The sequence below is a fragment of the Anomaloglossus baeobatrachus genome, chromosome 6, assembly GCF_048569485.1.
Source record: "Anomaloglossus baeobatrachus isolate aAnoBae1 chromosome 6, aAnoBae1.hap1, whole genome shotgun sequence".
Lineage (NCBI taxonomy): Eukaryota > Metazoa > Chordata > Amphibia > Anura > Aromobatidae > Anomaloglossus > Anomaloglossus baeobatrachus.
This window is the reverse complement of record NC_134358.1, coordinates 257,687,402-257,709,066: the sequence shown is the minus strand read 5'-3', so window position 1 is coordinate 257,709,066 and position 21,665 is coordinate 257,687,402. Positions and strand designations below refer to the sequence as shown.

The following is a 21,665-nucleotide window of genomic DNA, read 5'->3' as shown; positions in this document are numbered from 1 at the left end:
ATTCCCCCTCTGCAGCTCCTGAGCTGCATTCTAGGAAGGTCCCTGTTATTATTGTGCCCCATGTGAGACCAAAATAAAGCCTTTATAAAGTTCTACCTTTTTGTATGCAGCTTCTGTAAATTCGTCCCGGGGGCGGGCTCTCTGCCGTCCGTTATTCTGCCTCCTGGTCCTGTATGCCGCCCCCATCGCTCCTTTCCATATCTGATGCACCGCCCACTGCTCCAGCCATCCCCGTGCATGCCCAGTGCCAGTCTCACAGGACTGAGCACTGTGACTGCTGGTGATGTGTGCGCAGGCAAGTGATTATGGACGGGGCTGTGACTGTTATCAGCAAGTACCCGGCCATAATCTCTTGAGCGCGCAAACCTCTCCAGCGTCACACTGTGCTCAGGATTTATGCTAGACTGTATGGGCTGCTTCCAGGGATGACGTCCCTTTGTCATGTGATAGGGGCGTGTTCGAAATACTATCACATGACAAAGGGACGTCATCCCTGAAAGCAGCCCATACAGTCTAGCATAAATCCTGAGCTCAGTGTGACGCTGGAGAGGTTTGCGCGCTCAAGAGATTATGGCCGGGTACTTGCTGATAACAGTCACAGCCCCGTCCATAATCACTTGCCTGCGCACACATCACCAGCAGTCACAGTGCTCAGTCCTGTGAGACTGGCACTGGGCATGCACGGGGATGGCTGGAGCAGTGGGCGGTGCATCAGATATGGAAAGGAGCGATGGGGGCGGCATACAGGACCAGGAGGCAGAATAACGGACGGCAGAGAGCCCGCCCCCGGGACGAATTTACAGAAGCTGCATACAAAAAGGTAGAACTTTATAAAGGCTTTATTTTGGTCTCACATGGGGCACAATAATAACAGGGACCTTCCTAGAATGCAGCCCAGGAGCTGCAGGGGGGGAATCTTTTAGCTTTTGGGCGAAATTTCTGATGACAGGTTCCCTTTAAAGTCCAGTATTTATCAGTCTTATTGCATTTTCTTATACCATAAAATCTAACTATTATTTTTAAGTACTGCATTGGCTTTAAAAGCTTGGTGATGATGCTTTACATGTTGTTTTGTATGGCTAATGGCTAATGCTACTGACTATGTGTAAGTAAAAGCCTTTGGGCATATTCTTTAAAGAGGACCTGTCATCTTTTCTCATATGTCTTTTTATAAAAATACATATATATTAAAGGGCAATTCTAGAGCATACCAATATGTTCATACATAATAGAGGAATGGCACAATGCAGAGTGCGACAAAAATTCCAGAAAAATATTTTGACATAGAAGACAGGTATCTAATTAAAGAGACGTTGTAAAGTTTTGACAGGTTCTATTTAAATATGTCCTAATCAGACCTGCTATTATATGCTTGCTGTCCTGTCATTGCTTTTAGAGCGATCTATTCAAAAGACACAGACCCACAGCTATAAAGAAAAGGTCAAAAAACTCAATAGAGAAAATACTGAAAAGGCATCTGTTATATTGTTCAAGAAAAAGTCTCGTGAATTAAGAGAAGAAGAGAATTTTATATCGATAGATATTCCAAACTCACTTAGCGGTCCTGGGGCAGAAGGCAGCACTCCGATTATTTATTGTGTAGAAGAAGGTGAGATACCTGTGTGTTTGAATGATGAACTCATTCAAGCTTTGGCAGAGACAAGTAACAAAACTGAGACTACAGAAGAAATACTTGACAGTATTGAAGAGAACAAGGGGGAAGGAAATCTTATTTTATTATCTGAAGGCTCAACGAATGAACAAAGGGAAAAGCAACACAAAGAGCACAAAGCGAAACATGAGATCATATCTGAACAAAGCAAAGATGATAAAATCCAAAATAATACAATTAGTGAAGAAGTAAAGACAATACACAGCTTCTCAGAATCACTAAATTCAAAAGATCTACTACCAGTCAGTGGAAATTACATATCGGATCTACTTTCTCCATCCCCAGTTGGTGAGGATACTGAACAAGAAGCATCCATAGTAGAAAGGTAAGGAATTGCTATATCCTCCAAACAATTTTTTTGTTTATCTTGATTTATTAATTTCTGACTATTATATATGGAGTCTGTATGGGAAAGTCCAAATGATTATAATAATAGGCAGCTGGAAGATGAGATGAAAAACTCATATGATGGCCGGGAGATTTTCCAATAAAATGTATCTCTCTGAGCAATATGGAGAAAATGTGTTTACACATGGAGCAATTTTTGTCCTATTTCTCGGCATATAGCCAATTTTCCACATATCCATGCCGGTCCTCATCTGGAAAAATGCATGCTGTTTAGCAATTTTATGTTTATTCCTATTACTCACAATGAATGAATGAATAATGTTTTTGTTTTTATAAATCCTTTAATTTTTGTTACCGTTTTCAAAACCATTCAACGGGGTAAATGAGCTGAATCACTTAATAAGCCAAATCACTAATATTGTATAGATATAATCCACTAGAAACATACAGTTAAGTCCAGAAATATTTGGAAAGTGACACAAGCTTTGGCGTTTTGGCATCTTAGAGGTTTGCCAAAACATATTCAAGATACAGTTATATAATTAACCTCTTCACCCAGAGGCGATTTTCTGTTTTAGTTTTTCCTCCCCTTCTTCCTAGAGCCTTAACTCTTTTACTTTTCTGTCAATATAGCCATATGAGGGCTTGTTTTTGGCAGGACGAGTTGTACTTTGGAATGACAGCATTCATTCTGCCCCATATTGTACTGGAAAACAGGAAAAAAAATCCAAGTGCGGTGAAATTGCTAAAAAAAAGTATGTTTTTGTTTTTTGTTTTTTTTAATTCACCAAGTTCACTATATGATAGAACTAACCTGGTATTATGATTCCCCAGGTCAGTACAAGTTCGTAGATACCAAACGTATAATCTTACTTTATCGAAGTGGTGAAAAAAAAATCAGAAATTTGTCAAAAAAAAAGAATTTGCACTTTTGTTTCTATTTTCCAAACCCGTTGCATTTTCATTTTTCGTGATCTGGGGCTCAGTGATGGCTTATTTTTTTGCATCTAGAGCTATCGTTATTAATTATACCATTTTGTGATAAATGTGATGTTTTAATCGTTTGCTATTGCATTTTAATAAAAAACCCCAACAAACTGAGCTGTAACAAATGTTCAATAAACATGCAACATTACAAGCATGTGAATTGCAGCCTCAAGACTAGAAAAAAACCAAGGAGAAAAATTGTAGGAAAAATACCCTGACTATAAGTAAATAAATTGCAAGTGCTTAATAACAGGGTACTTAGTATATACATTTTTGCAAAAAGGTAAGAAGCTGTCTCACCTCATCACGGTGTACCCATCTGAGACAGTCCCTAACCTACTAAAGTTAAAAACATATTCTGTACCTGACTTGTGTCATGTCCAAACTTCAATATGAATGGTAAAGTGGTCAGCTGGGTCCCAGATTAAATACACAGCAAAAAGTGAGAAGCAGGTAATTGTTCAGCCTCAGTATAAGGAGGGCTGCACCCCCAACTTACATTAAAGCAAGATAACAGACAAAAAACACCAACAAACTGAGCTGTAACAAATGTTCAATAAACATGCAACATTACAAGCATGTGAATTGCAGCCTCAAGACTAGAAAAAAAACAAGGAGAAAAATTTATTTATAGTCAGGGTATTTTTCCTACAATTTTTCTCCTTGGTTTTTTTTTATTGCATTTTAATGCAATGTTGCCACAACCAAAAAAACTGTAATTCTGATGTTTTGATTTTTTTTCTCACTATGCCCTTTACCAATCAGATTTGTTTATTTTATATTGATAGATCAGGCATTCCTGAACTCGGCGATACCAAATATGTGTTGGTTTTTTATTAGTGTTTTATTTTCAATAAGGCAAAAGGGGCATGATTTGAACTTTTAGGTTTTTGTGGGTCTTTTTTTACTTTTTTTTAAAACATTATCTTTACATTTTTTTATTGATTGTATTAGTCTCTTTAGTGGATATGAAGCCTGCACGATCCCATCGCTTCTGCTGATCAGAGCTATGGTTCAGCATCCATCTGAACAGCAGCAATGCTGATCTCCTGTGAATGTCGGCGCTCTGCCCGAATTCACAGTAACTTCGTAATGAAAGTGACAGAGGTCAGCAGCTGACCTCCTGCTACATTACAACCCATTGGCGCACCGTGATCGCGTCATGGAGTCGCTGATGGTGGCAGGGAATGGCGCAATCCCTGACAGCACATGTTAGATTACGCTATCAGAGTTTGACAGCGCTATCCAACTAGTTAACAGGTGTGGGTCTATCTTCTATCCACCGGCACCTATTAGCTCTATGTCGGGGGCGGAGGGGACGCTCTCGCCACGCTCGGGTCCGGGGCTTCTGCTGCTGCTGCTCGGTGGCTCGAGCGGTGGACCGGACCCGGGGACTTGAGCAGCGCTCCTCACCCGAGAGTGAAAAGGGGGTGGTATGTTTAGGGAGATTGCTCGTGACGACACCCACGGGACGTGGTGATGATGGCACCACCGCTGCTGGTAACGGGGATCCCGGGAGAGATGGTAGGGTGCAGCTAGGATGTTGTCCCCTCTGTGGGTAGGAGGGTTGGTGATCCCGGGGCCCGGTGGTGTAACGGGGAGGCCGGATGGCTGGGGTGCAGGGACTGCGCGGCGCGGTGCCGGACGGCACTGGTGTACTTACTCAGACAGTCACTGACAGAGTCGTTGGTAAACCAAGGATGGACGGATGGACGGGTCCCGCAGCCGGCTGCAGTGTTGTTGTTGTGCTCTCCCCGGACGGCTGATGGTGGCTGTCTTTCCCTGCACCTGTGAAGATGTTCTTGACTCCTGTGGTTGCCCACCGGTAGTCCGCTCCCCGGCGTATAGGTGCCGTAGGAGCCCGTTTTGCCCGCAGGCGCTGGCCCTTGGATCTCTAGCCTGTGGCGGTGGCTGTATATCCTCTCTGGGTGGACTGTTGCCTTCAATCGGGACTTGGTTGTTAGAAAACCCCTGGGGTTCCTGTCACATTCGGATTTGACTATTAACGGCGGCTCCAAGCCTGGTCGGGGTCTGATGGCCCTGCCTATGTGCTTAGCTTCACTCCATTCCCCGGTCCGGTACCGGCGGGCCGACGCCCGACCCCAGTCCTTACGGCTCTGCGGAGTTCCACCAACTCCTGCAGACAGCCACCACCATCTGCCAACCTTGCTGTCAGTGCCTGGGCTCCGACCCAGACACCTCAAGTGTCTACTCCTCTCACTTTCACCTCCAAAACTGATCTGACACTTTTCTCGCCTCCAAGCCTGTGAACTCCTCAGTGGGTGGGGCCAACCGCCTGGCACGCCCCACCTGGTGTGGACATCAGACCCTGGAGGGAGGCAACAAGGGTTTTTGATTGACTGTTGTTGCTGCCTAGGGTGGGGGGTGTGTGTGTTGGTATGCATGTGACTACCTGGCTAGTCCAGGGCGTCACATCTACACGTTGGCTGACCAGATCAGCCAACATATGCCGGGAATAATGCAATCTTGCTGCACAAGCCTGCATTTACGTGACAGACACAACCAATGACGTATACAGTGGGGGAAAAAAGTAAATAGTCAGCCACCAATTGTGCAAATTCTCCCACTTAAAAAGATGAGAGAGGCCTATAGTTGACATCATAGGTAGACCACAACTATGAGATACAAAATGAGAAAACAAATCCAGAAAATCACTTTGTCTGATTTGGCAAGATTATTTTTGCAAATTATGGTGGAAAATAAATACTTGGTTAATAACAAAAGTCCATCTCAATATTTTGTTATATATCCTTTGTTGGCAATGACAGAGGTCATTCGTTTTCTGTAAGTCTTCGTAAGGTTGGCACACACTGTTGGTGGTATGTTGGCCCATTCCTCCATGCAGATCTCCTCTAGAGCAGTGATGTTTTAGGCCTGTCGCTGGGCAACACGGACATTCAACTCCCTCCAAAGGATTTCTATGGGATTGAGATCCGGAGACTGGCTAGGCCACTCCAAGACCTTCATATGCTTCTTATGAAGCCACTTCTTCATTGCCCTGGTGGTGTGCTTGGGATCATTATCATGTTGAAAGAGCCAACCACATTTCATCTTCAATGCCCTTCCTGATGGAAGGAGGTTTGCACTCAAAATCGCACAATACATGGCCCTATTCATTCTTTAACGTACACAGATCAGTCGTCCTGGTCCCTTTGCAAAGAAACAGCCCCAAATCATGATGTTGCCACCCCCAGGCTTCACAGTAGGTACGGTATTCTTTGGATGCAACTCAGCATTCTGCCTCCTCCAAACATGACGAGTTGTGTTTCTACCCAACTGTTCAGCTGTCTTTCTCCTCAGCGTTTCATCCTCAGACCAATAGTCAGACTGAAAGGGCTAACCAGACCCTGGAGACCTATTTACAGTGTTTTGTTTCTGCGGATCAGGATGACTGTGTTTCGTTTTTGCCTTTGGCTGAATTTGCCCTTAACAATAGAGCTAGCTCTACCACATTGGTGTCCCCCTTTTTTTGCAATTTTGGGTTTCATCCCAGGTTCCTCTTGGGGCAGCTTGAGGCGTCTGACTGTCCAGGGGTGGATTCGGTGGTAAACAGAATGCAGCAGATTTGGGGACAGGTAGTGGATAAATTGTTTCAGTCCCAAGAAACTGCCCAAAAGTTTGCCAACCGGCTTCGGACTGTTGGTCCCCGGTTTAAAGTGGGGGATATGGTGTGGTTGTCCTCTAAAAATATTCCTTTGAGAGTTCCATCTCCTAAATTTAAGCCCAGATTTATTGGACCTTATAAGATTTCGGAGATTATCAACCCTGGATCTTTCCGTTTGACTCTGCCTGTGTCATTTAAGATTCACAATGTCTTCCATAAGTCCTTGTTGAAGAAACATGTGGAGCCAACAGTTCCTGCAGCAGCGCCTCCTGACCCTGTTTTGGTACAAGGGGATCTGGAGTATGAGGTTGAAAAAATTCTGGATTCCCGTCGCAGTAGGCGTCAGCTTCAGTACCTTGTGAAATGGAAGGGTTATGGGCAGGAGGATAACTCTTGGGTTGTGGCTTCTGACATTCATGCGGACAGGTTGGTTCACGCCTTCCATCATGCTCATCCCGAGCGACCCGGTGGCGTTGGTGAGGGTTCAGTGACCCCTCCTCAAGGGGGGTACTGTTGTGAATGTCAGTTAGGCTTTGGCTGCTGGGAGGCTCCCTCTTGTGGCCAGGAATGGTTTGGACATAGACCAGGTGTGTTGAGCAATGGGCGTTTCCATTGCTAACTCTCTGCTTATTTAAATCCTGGTCTGATAGCAGGCTATGCCGGATGTCAGTTGTTCTTTGTTCACCAGCCTGCTTCATTCTGCTCCACACCACATCTACCCCAGATAAGTGCTTTGCTCTTTATTTGTTGTTTGGTTCTTTTACTCTTATCTGAGTTTGTCATTTGCTGTGGTTGTTTTCAGTTTATTTGCATGCAGGGATTTTCCCTCTCAGTTGCTTAGCTGGGAAACTCCCTGCAGTTTTGTTTGGATTATAGCTCCTATATGTCCATGTGTTTGTGGATTTTTTAATTTGTAATGACTCTTGTTTTCTGTTCATTGGTATGACAAGAGCGCCTGGTATAGGACGGAGTGCAGATCGTGTGATCTGGGGGCCTTTTTGTACTATCAGGAATTTGGAATTTTGCAGGGTTTTTCTCTGGCCACCATCAGCCCCTTTCCTGTCCTTTCCTATTTTAGTCAGTGGGGGCCTCACCTTTTGCTAATCCTATCATCTATCTGTGTATTGTATTTTCCGATATCACCGCAGTCTTTGAATGGGGGGGGGGCTTGCTATTCTTTGTCTATTTTCTGAGGCAGAGAGTTATTCATCTTTCCTTCCTTTAGGATAGCTAGTTCTCCGGCTGGGTTCGCGGTGCACAGGATGTTAGTTCACCCCTCGGCTACTTCTAGTGTTGATGGTTAGTAAGGAGATGGCGGCCAGATTAGTTGCCAATGCTCTTGTCAACTTTTACCAATGGGTTATGGTGGTCTTCCATGGTTCCGGATCATAACACCAAATACTCTCTAGCAAACTTCAGATGGGCCCAGACATATACTGGCTTAAACAAACACAAGAGGAGGCGATCATCGGTTCAACTCTTTTTTATTATTATTATTCATATTATGATTTGGAACATGCAGAGAGGTGATGGGAAAGGAAAAACTGTATACATCACCGCAGACAGTACAAACATTGGTAACAATGTACCAGTTATATACAAAAAATGTATATTGTCATATCCAACCAGGGAATAGTGACCCACAAATCAGAAACACATGCTCACAGAGATGGTGCACCAGGGCAATTCTTAATATAAGATATATGTAAAAATAAACTATAAAACCTAGTATATACAAGAGGAAGCCATTGATAACAATATTTAACCTCTTAATATAGAGAGGATTATATCATGAAAAACACCATGTAAGCATGTATCGATGTTGGTGGTGAAAAACCACACCGCAGCGGGGAAGCACAAGGACCACAATAAACGATTATAGTGAGAGTAAATAAGATAATTCAATATATATATGTGTACTCTCACATTAGGGTCGATGTGTATTTCCAGCAGCAGAGGTGTGGACCAGCACCAACAGCGACATGCAATGCTACTAGTTGCTGAGGATCAAATGTCCACATAGATCAATTAGAGCATGGCAGAAAAAAGCAGCATGCAGCCACTAATTCAAGAAGAGGAAACCATGGATAGCAATATTTAACCTCTTAATATAGAGAGGATTATATCATATGAAAAAACGCCATGTAAGCATGTATCGATGTTGGTGGTGGAAAACCACACCGCAGCAGGGAGGCACAAGGACCACAAAAAACAATTATAGTGAGAGTAAATAAGATAATTCAATATGTATATGTGTACTCACACATTAGGGTCGATGTGTATTTCCAACATCAGAGGTGTGGACCAGCACCAACAGTTACATGCAATGCTACTAGTTGCTGAGGATCAAATGTCCACATAGATCAATTACAGCATGGCAGTAAAAGGCAGCTTGCAGCCACTAATTCAAGGGTACTAACCGCTGATTAGAACAAGGCAAATATACAAGCATAACATTACCTAGATAAGAGGACTGCGGAGGGAATGCGCCCGATGCGCATTTCGGAGTGTACCTTCGTCAGGGGGCGTGACCGGAAACAACGGGGGTGCCATTAAAATAGGCCTTCATCCCCCAGCTGATTGGGCAGACAATCAGACGCATCCACCGCCGGCCAACCGGAAGTCCCGCCTCACGGACACGTCATGGCCACTCAGAACGCCGGGTAATTAAACCCGGCATCCCCGTCGCCATAGAGACGCGCCCGGGAGAGCAAGGAAATCCAGGCAAGCGGCGCATGCGTCAACCACCCAGCCAGAAGGGGGATGAAAAGTATAAAAGATAGGGAATGCTATGCAACCAAATAGACTCGGAGAAATCACTGCACAATGGCCGTATCATGATATGGACATATATATCACACAGTCTCATAGGGAAGAAAATGTATCTGAACAAGGAGAGGAAAAATAATACAAATAGTGGGACATACATATCATAATCACAACTTCAAATATAATGCACATAATAGAACCATTAAGTGTAGAAATTACATCAATACACTTATTACATGAAATTGTACAGATATGCATGTAGCACAGTATATAGAATAAAAATAGAAATAAAAAACTAAAAGTAAATAATAAAAAATACAAAATAGAAGAAAATAAAAAATAACAAAATAAAAAAACCAAAAGGTAAAGATTGCAAAATACAAAAAAAAAAAAGTAAAAATAAAAAATGAGAAAAAATAATAAAAGAAGAAACAAAATGAAGAAATGTCACAGTCCAGAAGGATCCAATCCATGTCAGCATCTTGTGTGGAAAGAAGACGATAGCCAGGATAACGAATCAACAGTACGAGTAGCATATGCTAATGCATAGAATACAATAGGCCTAAAAAAAAAGAAATAAAGGAATATTAAAACCAAGAAAAAACACCAGGACATTACAAAAAGGGAATGAAGCTCATGTTTTCATTTAAGCCTTGGGGCTGCCAGTCGCTGACTGACACGACCCCTACGAATATCCACGTCAAGAGAATCAATTCCACGGACTGAAAACCCCTTCGAGTTACACTCATGAAAGAGCTTAAAGTGCCGTGGAATTGTCTTGAGGGTGGATACATCATTGTGTTCCCGTGTGGCTTTGATTCCCAAAATGTGCTCGCGAACCCGAATTTTGAGCTGTCGGGTCGGGAGACCAATGTAAATTTTGGGAAATGGGCAAACTCCATAGTATATTACAGACTTAGGGGCACTTTGCACACTGCGACATCGCAGGTGCGATGCTGCGATGCCGAGTGCGATAGTGTCCGCCCCCGTCGCAGCAGCGATATGTGGTGATAGCTGGCGTAGCGAAAGTTATCGCTACGCCAGCTTCACACACACACTCACCTGCCGTGCGACGTCCCTGTGGCCGGCGACCCGCCTCCTTGTTAAGGGGGCGGGTCGTGCGGCGTCACTGCGACGTCACACGGCAGGCGGCCAATCAGAGCGGAGGGGCGGAGATGAGCAGGATGTAAACATCCTGCCCACCTCCTTCCTTCCGCATATCCTACGGAAGCCGCAGTGAGGCCGGTAGGAGACGTTCCTCGCTCCTGCGACTTCACACACAGCGATGTGTGCTGCCGCAGGAGCGAGGAACAACATCGGACCGTCGCGTCAGCGTAATCATGGATTACGCCGACGCTGCACCGATGATACGATTACGACGCTTTTGCACTCGTTAATCGTATCATCCAGCCTTTACACACTGCGATGTCGCATGCGATGCCGGAAGTGCGTCATTTTCAATTTGACCCCACCGACATCGCACCTGCGATGTCGCAGTGTGCAAAGTGCCCCTTAGGCTCACAAGTAATCCTTTTTCTAATTGTATAGTTCCTTGTAGAGGAAGAGTCAGAGAATGTATTCGTCCGCAGTACATTAGGACAAGCCACACATTTGCCGCACGGGAAACATCCAGTCCTGATAGCTGGTACGTTGGAAAACATTGGGGATGGAAAGCTCTCATGGAGACTTGTGGACAAGATAGTCCTTAAGGTTTTTGGCTCTACGTAAAGTGATTTGTGGTCCTATGGGTAAAATTTTGGCCAGTATGGAATTAGCCTGTAAAATCGACCAAGATTTCATCAGAGCGTCACAGATACCAGAGTGTGCAGAGCAATAATTGGTAATAAACCGAATAGATGAATCATTATTCCTCACATTCTTGGAGTACAGCAAATCGTTCCTCAAACAGTATTTAGCTGTATGGTAAGCATGTTTAATCATTCGTTTGCTGTACCCCCTCTCAGAAAAGCGCTTGGTTAGCTCAGCCGCCTGTAATTCAAAATCACAGTCACTAGAACACAGTCGGCGAATCCGGAGAAATTGTCCGACAGGTACAGAACGTATCATATGTGGGGGATGAAAAGATGACGCATGAAGTAGCGTATTAGTCGCCGTGGATTTACGATGTAGATTGGATTGTAAACAGTCCTCAGAGTCCCTATACACCAGTACATCCAAAAATGCGATGGAATCAGCAGAGCTTTGATATGTAAGATGGATGTTGCGAGTGTTGGAGTTCAAATCACTAATACATTTTAAAAGAAAATCAAAAGACCCCTGCCAGATAAGGAATATATCATCGATGTACCGAGTCCATAGAAGGACTCGGCCAATCAACGACTCCAAATCTAACAGGGGGAGGTCCCTCTCCCACAGCCCCAGGAACAGATTAGCATAGGCTGGCGCAAAAGAAGCGCCCATCGCCGTGCCCTGGAGCTAGAGGTAGAAGGACCCCTTAAAAACAAAAAAATTGTGTGTCAATGAGAACTCCAACAGTCGCAACACCAGATCTACAAAATTAGATGACATATTGCTCATACTTAAATAAAATCTCGCTGCTCTGATTCCATCAGCATGTCGGATACTGGTGTATAGGGACTCAACATCACACGATACCAAAAGAGAATCTTTGCCCACATATAATCCGTCTATACGCCTCAAAAAATCGCCAGTGTCCTGAATAAATGAAGGAAGATTCCTTACAAGCGGCTGAAGTTGATTATCAAGCCATCTATTGATGTTTTCAAGGAAATTCCCATTGCCTGAGATAATCGGGCGACCCGGAGGGGAGGAAGCATTTTTATGCACTTTGGGTAATAAGTACAGTGTTGCAATCCTGGGTTCCGGTGCAATCAAAGCCGATGCCAATTCAGGGGAGATAATACAGTCATCCTTAGCCACTTGCACAATCCGCTTGAGTTCCTCCACATATTTAATAAGGCGGTTGAAAGTTAGCTTTTGGTAACACACAGTATTCCTTAGTTGGCGAAAGGCCTCTTTCTCATATGCGGATGTGGGCCAGATGACTATATTCCCCCCTTTATCGGCAGGCTTTATTGTAACATCAGACAACCGTTGCAATTCCTGAAGGCGAATACGTTCAGATTTAGACAAATTGTCCACCCTGACCCGGTCAGACAAATTTTCAAGATCTTTAGACACCACCTGCACAAATAAATCAATATTCGCGCAGGAGGATAATGGTAAGGATTTCTTAGAAGGGGGTTTAATACAAGATGGTACCTTACCTCCCTCACCAGCTCTATGTTCAGATTCTAATTCAGATAGTATTGCTAGTGCCGCTTGTTCTTTTTCTGCTGGAAACAAAATTCGAGATGTGTCATCAAAGAAGTACCTTTTAAATAAAAGGGATCTGGTGAAAATATGTAAATCTTTAATTACTGTGAACATATGAAACCCTGCTACTGGTGAGAAAAACAAGCCTCTAGACAATAGGGACAAATCAGATTCACTAAGTACATGTGTGCTCAAGTTAATCACCTTATTGTCAGTAGTGATGTTACATACTTTAGATTTTTTATGCCAGAGGGGTTGGTGTCGAAAAAAGCCACCACTACCGTATGGTGTTCCTGATCTGGTACTTGAATCAGAAGTTTCTAATATTTCGCTCAGAGAAGATATATTAGACTGAGCTGACGGGCGTCTAATTCCCTCCTGTGTAGCATGTGGTTTACGGCACAAAAAGACTTTATTTTCAGAGAAATCCTTCTGATCCCGTCTGAACTTCCTCAAATGAACATCTCGAATTTGTTTAACAAGGGAATCAACCTTCTTCATAGCCTCGGAATCATATTTGTCAGCCTTGTCAGGGGGGCAAATAGACCGAAATGAGGTCTGTTTCTGGTCAATGATGGAATCCATCTTGGCAATATTAGAAGTATTTAGTTCAATAAGGAGTTTCATAAGATTGAAAGAGCAACCATTGCACATATCCTTCCACTTGGATATATAGTCCTGATCCTCAACCACAAAAGTTGGTGTTAGTCTAACCCTAAAACCACGTGGTATTAATTTTTTATCAATTTATTTAGTCAGGAGTAACCTGCTCCACCAAAGGCGTGTGCGTTTATTTAGAAGAGTGGTAATTTCTGAAAACATAAGGTCCAAATCCGGTCCACTATTGGTCTCATTTTCCGTTTGGACCTCCCCAAACACCTGATCCGCTTGGTTCAACCATAAAGACTCCATGGCCTTATAGTCCATTATGAATACACCCAAATCTGTGCAAAACACAGTAAAGAGAACAGGAATAAATAATGGCATAAACAACTGCATATTAGAAAATTATTGATATATATATCAGTACATATGTATATATATACACATCATATGCTACGCAGAAAAGGACTATAATATGTGAACCAAATCGCTAGCAACAGACAAAAACAAACACAAGAGGAGGCGATCATCGGTTCAACTCTTTTTTATTATTATTATTCATATTTTGATTTGGAACATGCGGAAAGGTGATGGGAAAGGAAAAACGGTATACATCACCGCAGACAGTACAAAAATTGGTAACAATGTACCAATTATATACAAAAAATGTATATTGTCATATCCAACCAGGGAATAGTGACCCACAAATCAGAAACACATGCTCACAGAGATGGCGCACCAGGGCAATTCTTAATATAAGATATATGTAAAAATAAACTAGAAAACCTAGTATATACAAGAGGAAGCCATGGATAACAATATTTAACCTCTTAATATAGAGAGGATTATATCATATGAAAAACACCATGTAAGCATGTATCGATGTTGGTGGTGAAAAACCACACCGCAGCGGGGAAGCACAAGGACCACAATAAACAATTATAGTGAGAGTAAATAAGATAATTCAATATATATATATATGTACTCTCACATTAGGGCCGATGTGTATTTCCAGCAGCAGAGGTGTGGACCAGCACCAACAGCGACATGCAATGCTACTAGTTGCTGAGGATCAAATGTCCACATAGATCAATTACAGCATGGCAGAAAAAAGCAGCATGCAGCCACTAATTCAAGAAGCGGAAACCATGGATAGCAATATTTAACCTCTTAATATAGAGAGGATTATATCATATGAAAAAACGCCATGTAATCATGTATCGATGTTGGTGGTGGAAAACCACACCGCAGCAGGGAGGCACAAGGACCACAAAAAACAATTATAGTGAGAGTAAATAAGATAATTCAATATGTATATGTGTACTCACACATTAGGATCGATGTGTATTTCCAACAGTAGAGGTGTGGACCAGCACCAACAGTGACATGCAATGCTACTAGTTGCTGAGGATCAAATGTCCACATAGATCAATTACAGCATGGCAGTAAAAGGCAGCATGCAGCCACTAATTCAAGGGTACTAACCGCTGATTAGAACAAGGCAAACATATAAGCATAACATTACCTAGATAAGAGGACTGCGGAGGAAATGCGCCCGATGCGCAATTCGGAATGTACCTTCGTCAGGGGGCGTGACCGGAAACAACGGGGGTGCCATTAAAATAGGCCTTCATCCCCCAGCTGATTGGGCAGACAATCAGACGCATCCACCGCCGGCCAACCGGAAGTCCCGCCTCACGGACACGTCATGGCCACTCAGAACGCCGGGTAATTATACCCGGCGTCCCCGTCGCCATAGAGACGCGCCCGGGAGAACAAGGGGAACACGTCTGGCACTGCAGTATCTGAGTCGCTAGCGGCATAGTGTTTTACTGATGGTAACCTTTGTTACGGTGGTCCCAGCTCCACTCCCAGTTCCATTTTTTTTATTATTGCTCCCACAGTTGATTTCAACCCACCAAGCTTCTTGCCTATTGCAGATTCAGTCTTCCCAGCCTGGTGCAGGGCTACAATTTTGTTTTTGGTGTCATTCGACAGCTCTTTGGTCTTCACCATAGTGGAGTTTGGAGTGTGACTATTTGAGGTTGTGGACAGGTATCTTTTATACTGATAACAAGTTCAAACAGGTGCCATTACTACCAGTAATGAGTGGATGGAAGACAGAATAGCCTCTTAAAGAAGTTACAGGTCTGTGAGACCAGAAATTTTGCATGTTTTAAGGTGACTAAATACTTATTTTCCACCATAATTTGGAAAAAAAATCTTGCCAAATCAGACAAAGAACACCATACCTACTGTGTAGCATGGCTGTGGCAACATCATGCTTTGGAGCTGTTTCCCTGCAAATCGACCAGGATTACAGATCCATGTACATGAAAGAATGAATGGGGCCATGTATCGTGAGATTTTGAGTGCAAACCTCCTTCAATTAGCAAGGGCATTGAAGATGAAACATGACTGGCTCTTTAAGCATGATAATGATCCCAAGAACGCCGCAAGGGAAATGAAGTATTTTTTTCCTAAGAAGCATATGAAGGTCCTGGAATGGAATAGCCAATCTCCACATGTCAACCCCATAGAAAACCTTTGGAGGGAGTTGAAAGTCCATGTTGCCCAGCGACAGGCTCAAAACATCACTACTCTAGAGCAGATCTGCATGGAGGAATGAGCCAACATACCACCAACAGTGTGTGCCAACCTTATTTAGACTTACAGAAAACGTTTGACCTTTGTCATTGCCAACAAAGGATATATAACAAAATATTGAGATTAACTTTTGTTATTGACCAAATACTAATTTTCCACCATAATTTGCAAAACAAATCTTGCCAAATCAGACAAGATGATTTGCTGGATTTGTTTTCTCATTTTGTCTCTCATAGTTGTAGTCTACCTATGATGTCAATTACAGGCCTCTCTCATCTTTTCAAGTGGGAGAACTTGCACAATTGGTGGCTGATTAAATACTTTTTTTCCCCACTGTAAGTACTTCATTGGTCATGAAGGGCTCAATATGGGCTTGAAGTGCAGACTCTCTGCTTTAGTTTGAGGATATTCACAAATTAATTGGAGTAAGGCGGGCTTTACACGTTGCGACATCGCTAACGATTGCTAGCGATGTCGAGCGCGATAGCACCCGCCCCCGTCGTACATTCGATATCTGGTGCTTGCTGCCGTAGCGAACATTATTGCTACGGCAGCTTCACATGCGCATACCTGGTCGTCGTCGTCGTTCTGACCGCCGAACAATCCCTCCTTCAAGGGGGAGGTGCGTTCGGCATCACAGCGACGTCACCGCGACGTCACTAAGCGGCCGGCCAATAGAAGCGGAGGGGCGGAGATGAGCGGGACATAACATCCCGCCCACCTTCTTCCTTCCGCATAGCCGGTGGAGGCAGGTAAGGAGATGTTTGTCGTTCCTGCGGTTTCACACACAGCGATGTGTGGTGCTGCAGGAACGACACAACATCGTATCTGCTGCAGTAACGACATTATGGAAATGAACAACGTGACACAGATCAGCGATTTTTTACGCTTCTGCGCTCGTTCATCGTCGCACCTAGGATTTACACATTGCGATGTCGCTACTGGCGCCAGATGTGCGTCACTAACGTCATGACCCCGACGATATATCGGTAGCGATGTCGCAACTTGTAAAGCTCGCCTAAGTGTTGAGGAATTTCAGCTGTTCCTTTACAATATTTGTCATACATGTATGGCTCTTGTTGGAAATCTATGTATGGAGTGAGCTCACGGGTTGTGCTCTTCACATACTCGGCCGGTAATGGCTGTGTGTTACAGCAAGGATCTGTCGCTAACAATCACTGGTGTAGCAGAGCTCTACCTGCAATTGTTAACGTGTTAAATCCCTCTTTCAAACTCTAAGGGCGGCTTTGCACGTTGCGACATTGCAGTTGCGATGTCGGTGGAGTCAAATCGAAAGTGACGCACATCCGGCGTCGCAGTCGATATCGCAACGTGTAAAACCTTTTTGATACAATGAACGAGCGCAAAAGCATCGTTATCGTATCATCGCTGCAGCCTCCGACATTTCCATAATGCCGGTGCAGCGACAGGTGCGATGTTGTTCCTTGCTCCTGCGGCAGCACACATCGCTGTGTATGAAGCCGCAGGAGCGAGGAACTTCACCTTACCTGCCGCCGGCTGCAATGAGAAGGACGGAGGTGGGCGGGATGTTTACATCCTACTCATCTCCGCCCCTCCACTTCAATTGGCCGCCTGCTGTGTGACGTCGCTGTGACGCCGCACGACCCGCCCCCTTAGGAAGGAGGCGGGTCGCCGGTCAGAGGGACGTCGCACGGCAGGTATGTGCGTGTGAAACTGCTGTAGCGATAATAATCGCTACGGCAGCTTTCACTAGATATTGCACGTGCAACGGGGGCGGGACTATCGCTGCAGCATCGGTAACACATTGTTACCGATGTCGCAGCGTGCAAAGCCCGCCTAACAGTGAGATTTAACATGTGCCAGCATGGAGGCCCACCATTTTAAGTGCACATCAGTCCACCCGTGACATGATCGTGGATCGCCAATGGGATGCTATGACAGCAGGGTGTCTGCTGAGAACCTTAGTGCTTGCCATAGTGGCCAGGTTTCATAGGAGGCAGTGACTTTTACAGTTTGCAGCAGTGCTATGGCATTGCTGTACATAACACAACCAATCAGAAGATCATAGGTTTTAGTCCCTTAAGGGAACTATTAAAACCAGTAAAAAGTTGTATTTATTTATTTTTTTTTAAAATACGAATTAATTAAAAAACCCCACTAAAGTTCAAAAGTTTTCGCCCATTACAAAGAAAGATATTAAAAAAAATACACATACAATATGTGTACACAAAAACAATCCTCCAGCACCAACCTTCTAAAAGCTTGTATTTATTTGAAAAAAATATATAATAAAATCACAGCATTCAATGCGCAAAAAAACACCCGTCGGGCACCTGATCAGCAGACATGTTTTGGACTGTCTTGCCCTTAAGCTGGGGTCACACATAACGACAACGACAACGATGTCGCTGTAACGTCACCATATTCTGTGACGTAGCAGCGACCATAGATGATCGTTAGTAAGCTGTCAAACATGTTATAAAAAGCAGCGACGGAGCAGCGATCATAGCGACGTCGACGGTCGTTGTGTGGTTTCAGACGTAGCGTAGCGTCGCTGCTGCGGTGTCAAACACAAGGATTATCAGCTTATCAGCATGGCGCAGCGGGATAGCAGCGATCAAAAAATGACCTGGAGCATTCAGGAGCGAGCAACGATTTTGCAGCAGGGGTCTGATCGTTGTTATGTGTCACACACAGCGACGTCGCTGTTGAGGTCGCTGCAACGTCACAGAATATGGTGACGTTGCAGCGACGTCGTTGTCGTTGTCGTTATGTGTGACACCAGCTTTAGTCTTTGCCTAATCAATTACACCTGCTTAGATCCTTAAATCTACTTCCTCAGCCTCCACCAGAGGTGTAGGTGACATGGTATAATATGTTCCATCAGAAAACCGCTTTAACTTTTTATATACTGTTCACATGTAGCTTCATAGCTGATATTCAAATCACAATGATACATTATAATTTATGGCATAAAAAAATACTGCATGTAATTTTGTTCAAAGCTATTCACATAGGACATATTAGTAAAGGTATTCACTATTAGAGATGAGCCACCCCCCCTAGTGTTCGAACGGAGGCTCTGTTCGACGAACATTCGATGAATGTTCGACAAACACCTTCGAACCCCATTGAAAACAATGGCAGGCAAACACATAAAAGCACATTATACATGTACACATACAGTTAATAAATATTGCAATTACATTTACAGGTACCTGCGACGCGTCCTGTACTCTGTCTCCTGCCGCTTTTCCTTCCGATAATCGCATCCTCCCGGTAACCAGCACTAATGATAGTGACGTCGAAATAGCATGTGACCAGTCATGTGTCTATTATCTCATTTTCTACAGACTGGTCACATGACTAAACATCATGCTAGGTTCTGTCAGTGGATCTCTCCGGTACGCGGTGCTCGTTTGTGCATCTTCGTGTACCGGCGAGATGCTCTGGCACATGCTTGGCTCCCCGTTCCTGCATGTGGGCGCTCTTTACAGAGTCAGCCCACATGCAGGGACTGGCTGCCACAAATGGGTGAATTGCGGCACCGGGATTCACGTGATCGGAGCACCGTTGCTATAGTAACCCGCCTGTCAGATTACTTTAGCAACGGTGGCAGCAGTGACGTCACCGCTTACAGCCCGCAGCCTCTGCCCACTCTCACTGAGTGATTAGACTGCACGGGATCAGCAGCGTCTTCCTCCCATGCAGTGCTGTCTGACGTAGCAGAGCTGCATGGGTTAAAGGAGAAAGAAGACAGAAGACCAGGATCGTGGAGGGATTAGAGGGAGTAATAAACATGGAGTCTCTAAGTGCGTCTGTGTATTTATTTCTATTAAAGTATTTTTTCTCTGTGTGGTGTTTTTTTTTTTTAACCCTTTATTGGAGATTCTTAATGGCCAGGTCAAACTTGCCTGACATTAAGAATCTCTGGCTTAATACTAGCTAGTAAAACAAAGCTAGTATTAATCCATTATTACCCAGCAAGCCACCCGGCTTCACGGCTGCTGGAAGAGTTGGATATAGCGCCAGATGATGGCGCTTCTATGAAAGCGCCATTTTCTGGGGCGGACTGCAATTCGCAGCAGAGGGGCCCAGAAAGCTCGGGCCAACCTGTGCTGCGGATTCCAATCCCCAGCTGCCTAGTTGTACCTGGATTGACACCCATGGAAACCCATGTCGATTTTTTTTAATTATTTCATGAAATTCATGAAATAATTAAAAAAAGGGCTTCCCTATTTTTTTAGTTCCCAGCCGGGTACAAATAGGCAGCTGGGGGTTGGGGGCAGCCGTACCTGCCTGCTGTACCTGGCTAGCATACAAAAATATGGCGAAGCCAACGTCATTTTTTGGGGGGGCAAAAAACTCCTGCATACAGTCCTGGATGGAGCATGCTGAACCTTGTAGTTCTGCAGCTGCTGTCTGCTCTCTTGCAGAACTACAAGGCTTAGCATACTCCATCCAGGACTGCATGCAGGAGTTTTTTGCCCCACAAAAAAATTACATGAGCTTCGCCATGTTTTTGTATGCTAGCCAGGTACAGCAGGCAGCTACGGGCTGCCCCCAACCCCCAGCTGCCTATTTGTACCCGGCTGGGAACGAAAAAAATATAGGGAAGCCCTTTTTTTTTATTATTTCATGAATTTCATGAAATAATTAAAAAAAAAATAATAACGTGGGCTTCGCCCAATTTTTGTGTCCAGCCAGGTACAACTAGGCAGCTGGGGATTGTAATCCGCAGCGCACGGTGCCCAAGCTTTCTGGGCACCCCTGCTGCGAATTGAAGTCCGCAGCCGCCCTAGAAAATGGCGCTTTCATAGAAGCGCCATCTTCTGGTGCTGTATCCAACTCTTCCAGTTGCCCTGGTGACGGGTGGCTCGCTGAGTAATAATGGGGTAAGGGCTAGTTGTATATTATCAACTGGCCCTAAGCCCAAAATTCATGGCGTCACGCCAATATTAGACATGGCCACCATGAATTTCTAGTACAGATAAAAAAAACACAACACACAGAAACATATTTTTATTAGAAATAAAACACAACACAGTTAGTGACTCCATCTTTATTGAAATAAAGAAACCCCCTCCGCAGTAATCCTGGGTCAAGGGTCCCTCGACGTCCAATCCGGATCCAATATCATCTGATTGGTTTGCTGGAAGGCAAAGCGATCAGATGATGTGTCAGGTTCAAGGGCCTGAATCACCTGACACAGCAGCTGATTGTATAAACGGCTTTTATACAATCAGCTGATGCATCAGTGCAAAAAAACAAACAAACTACACACTTCTGTACAGACTCCTGTCTGACAGCAGCAGCTGATAGTTTAAAGGCGGTAAAAAGCCGACCTCACCGCTCGACTTATAGTGTCAGCTGATTCCGTCAGGTAACCGCATCAGCTGATCATCGCCAGGTCTGAGAGAGAGAAAAGAGAAGAGAGAAAAGATAGAGAAAAGAGAAGAGAGAGGGAGAGAGAAGAGAGAGAGAAGAGAGAGTGAAGAGAGAGAGAGAAGACAGAAAGGAGAGAGAAGAGAGAGAGGAGAGAGGGAGAGGAGAGAGAGAAGAGGAGAGAAGAGAGAGAAGAGAGAGAGAGAAGAGAGGAGAGAGAGAAGAGAGAGTGAAGAGAGAGAGAAGACAGAGAGGAGAGAGAAGAGAGAGAGGAGAGAGAAGAGGAGAGAAGACAGAGAGAGAAGAGAGAGAAGAGAGAGAGAGAAGAGAGGAGAGAGCATTGCAGCCTCATTCTGTGAGCTGTTCCGATTTTAGAGGTGTCCCGCGGCT

General features: G+C 44.3%; 1 protein-coding gene across 2 annotated transcripts in view; it reads left to right on the top strand.

The window, feature by feature from the left end:
• The window catches only part of MYLK4 (myosin light chain kinase family member 4), a 252,149-nt gene that overhangs the window by 100,394 nt on the left and 130,090 nt on the right, over positions 1-21,665 (top strand). For both annotated transcript variants that reach the window (XM_075314815.1, XM_075314814.1), the window contains exon 3: positions 1,397-1,997. In XM_075314815.1, coding sequence (XP_075170930.1) covers positions 1,397-1,997 — 601 coding nt within the window. The remainder of the gene's footprint in view (positions 1-1,396; positions 1,998-21,665) is intronic.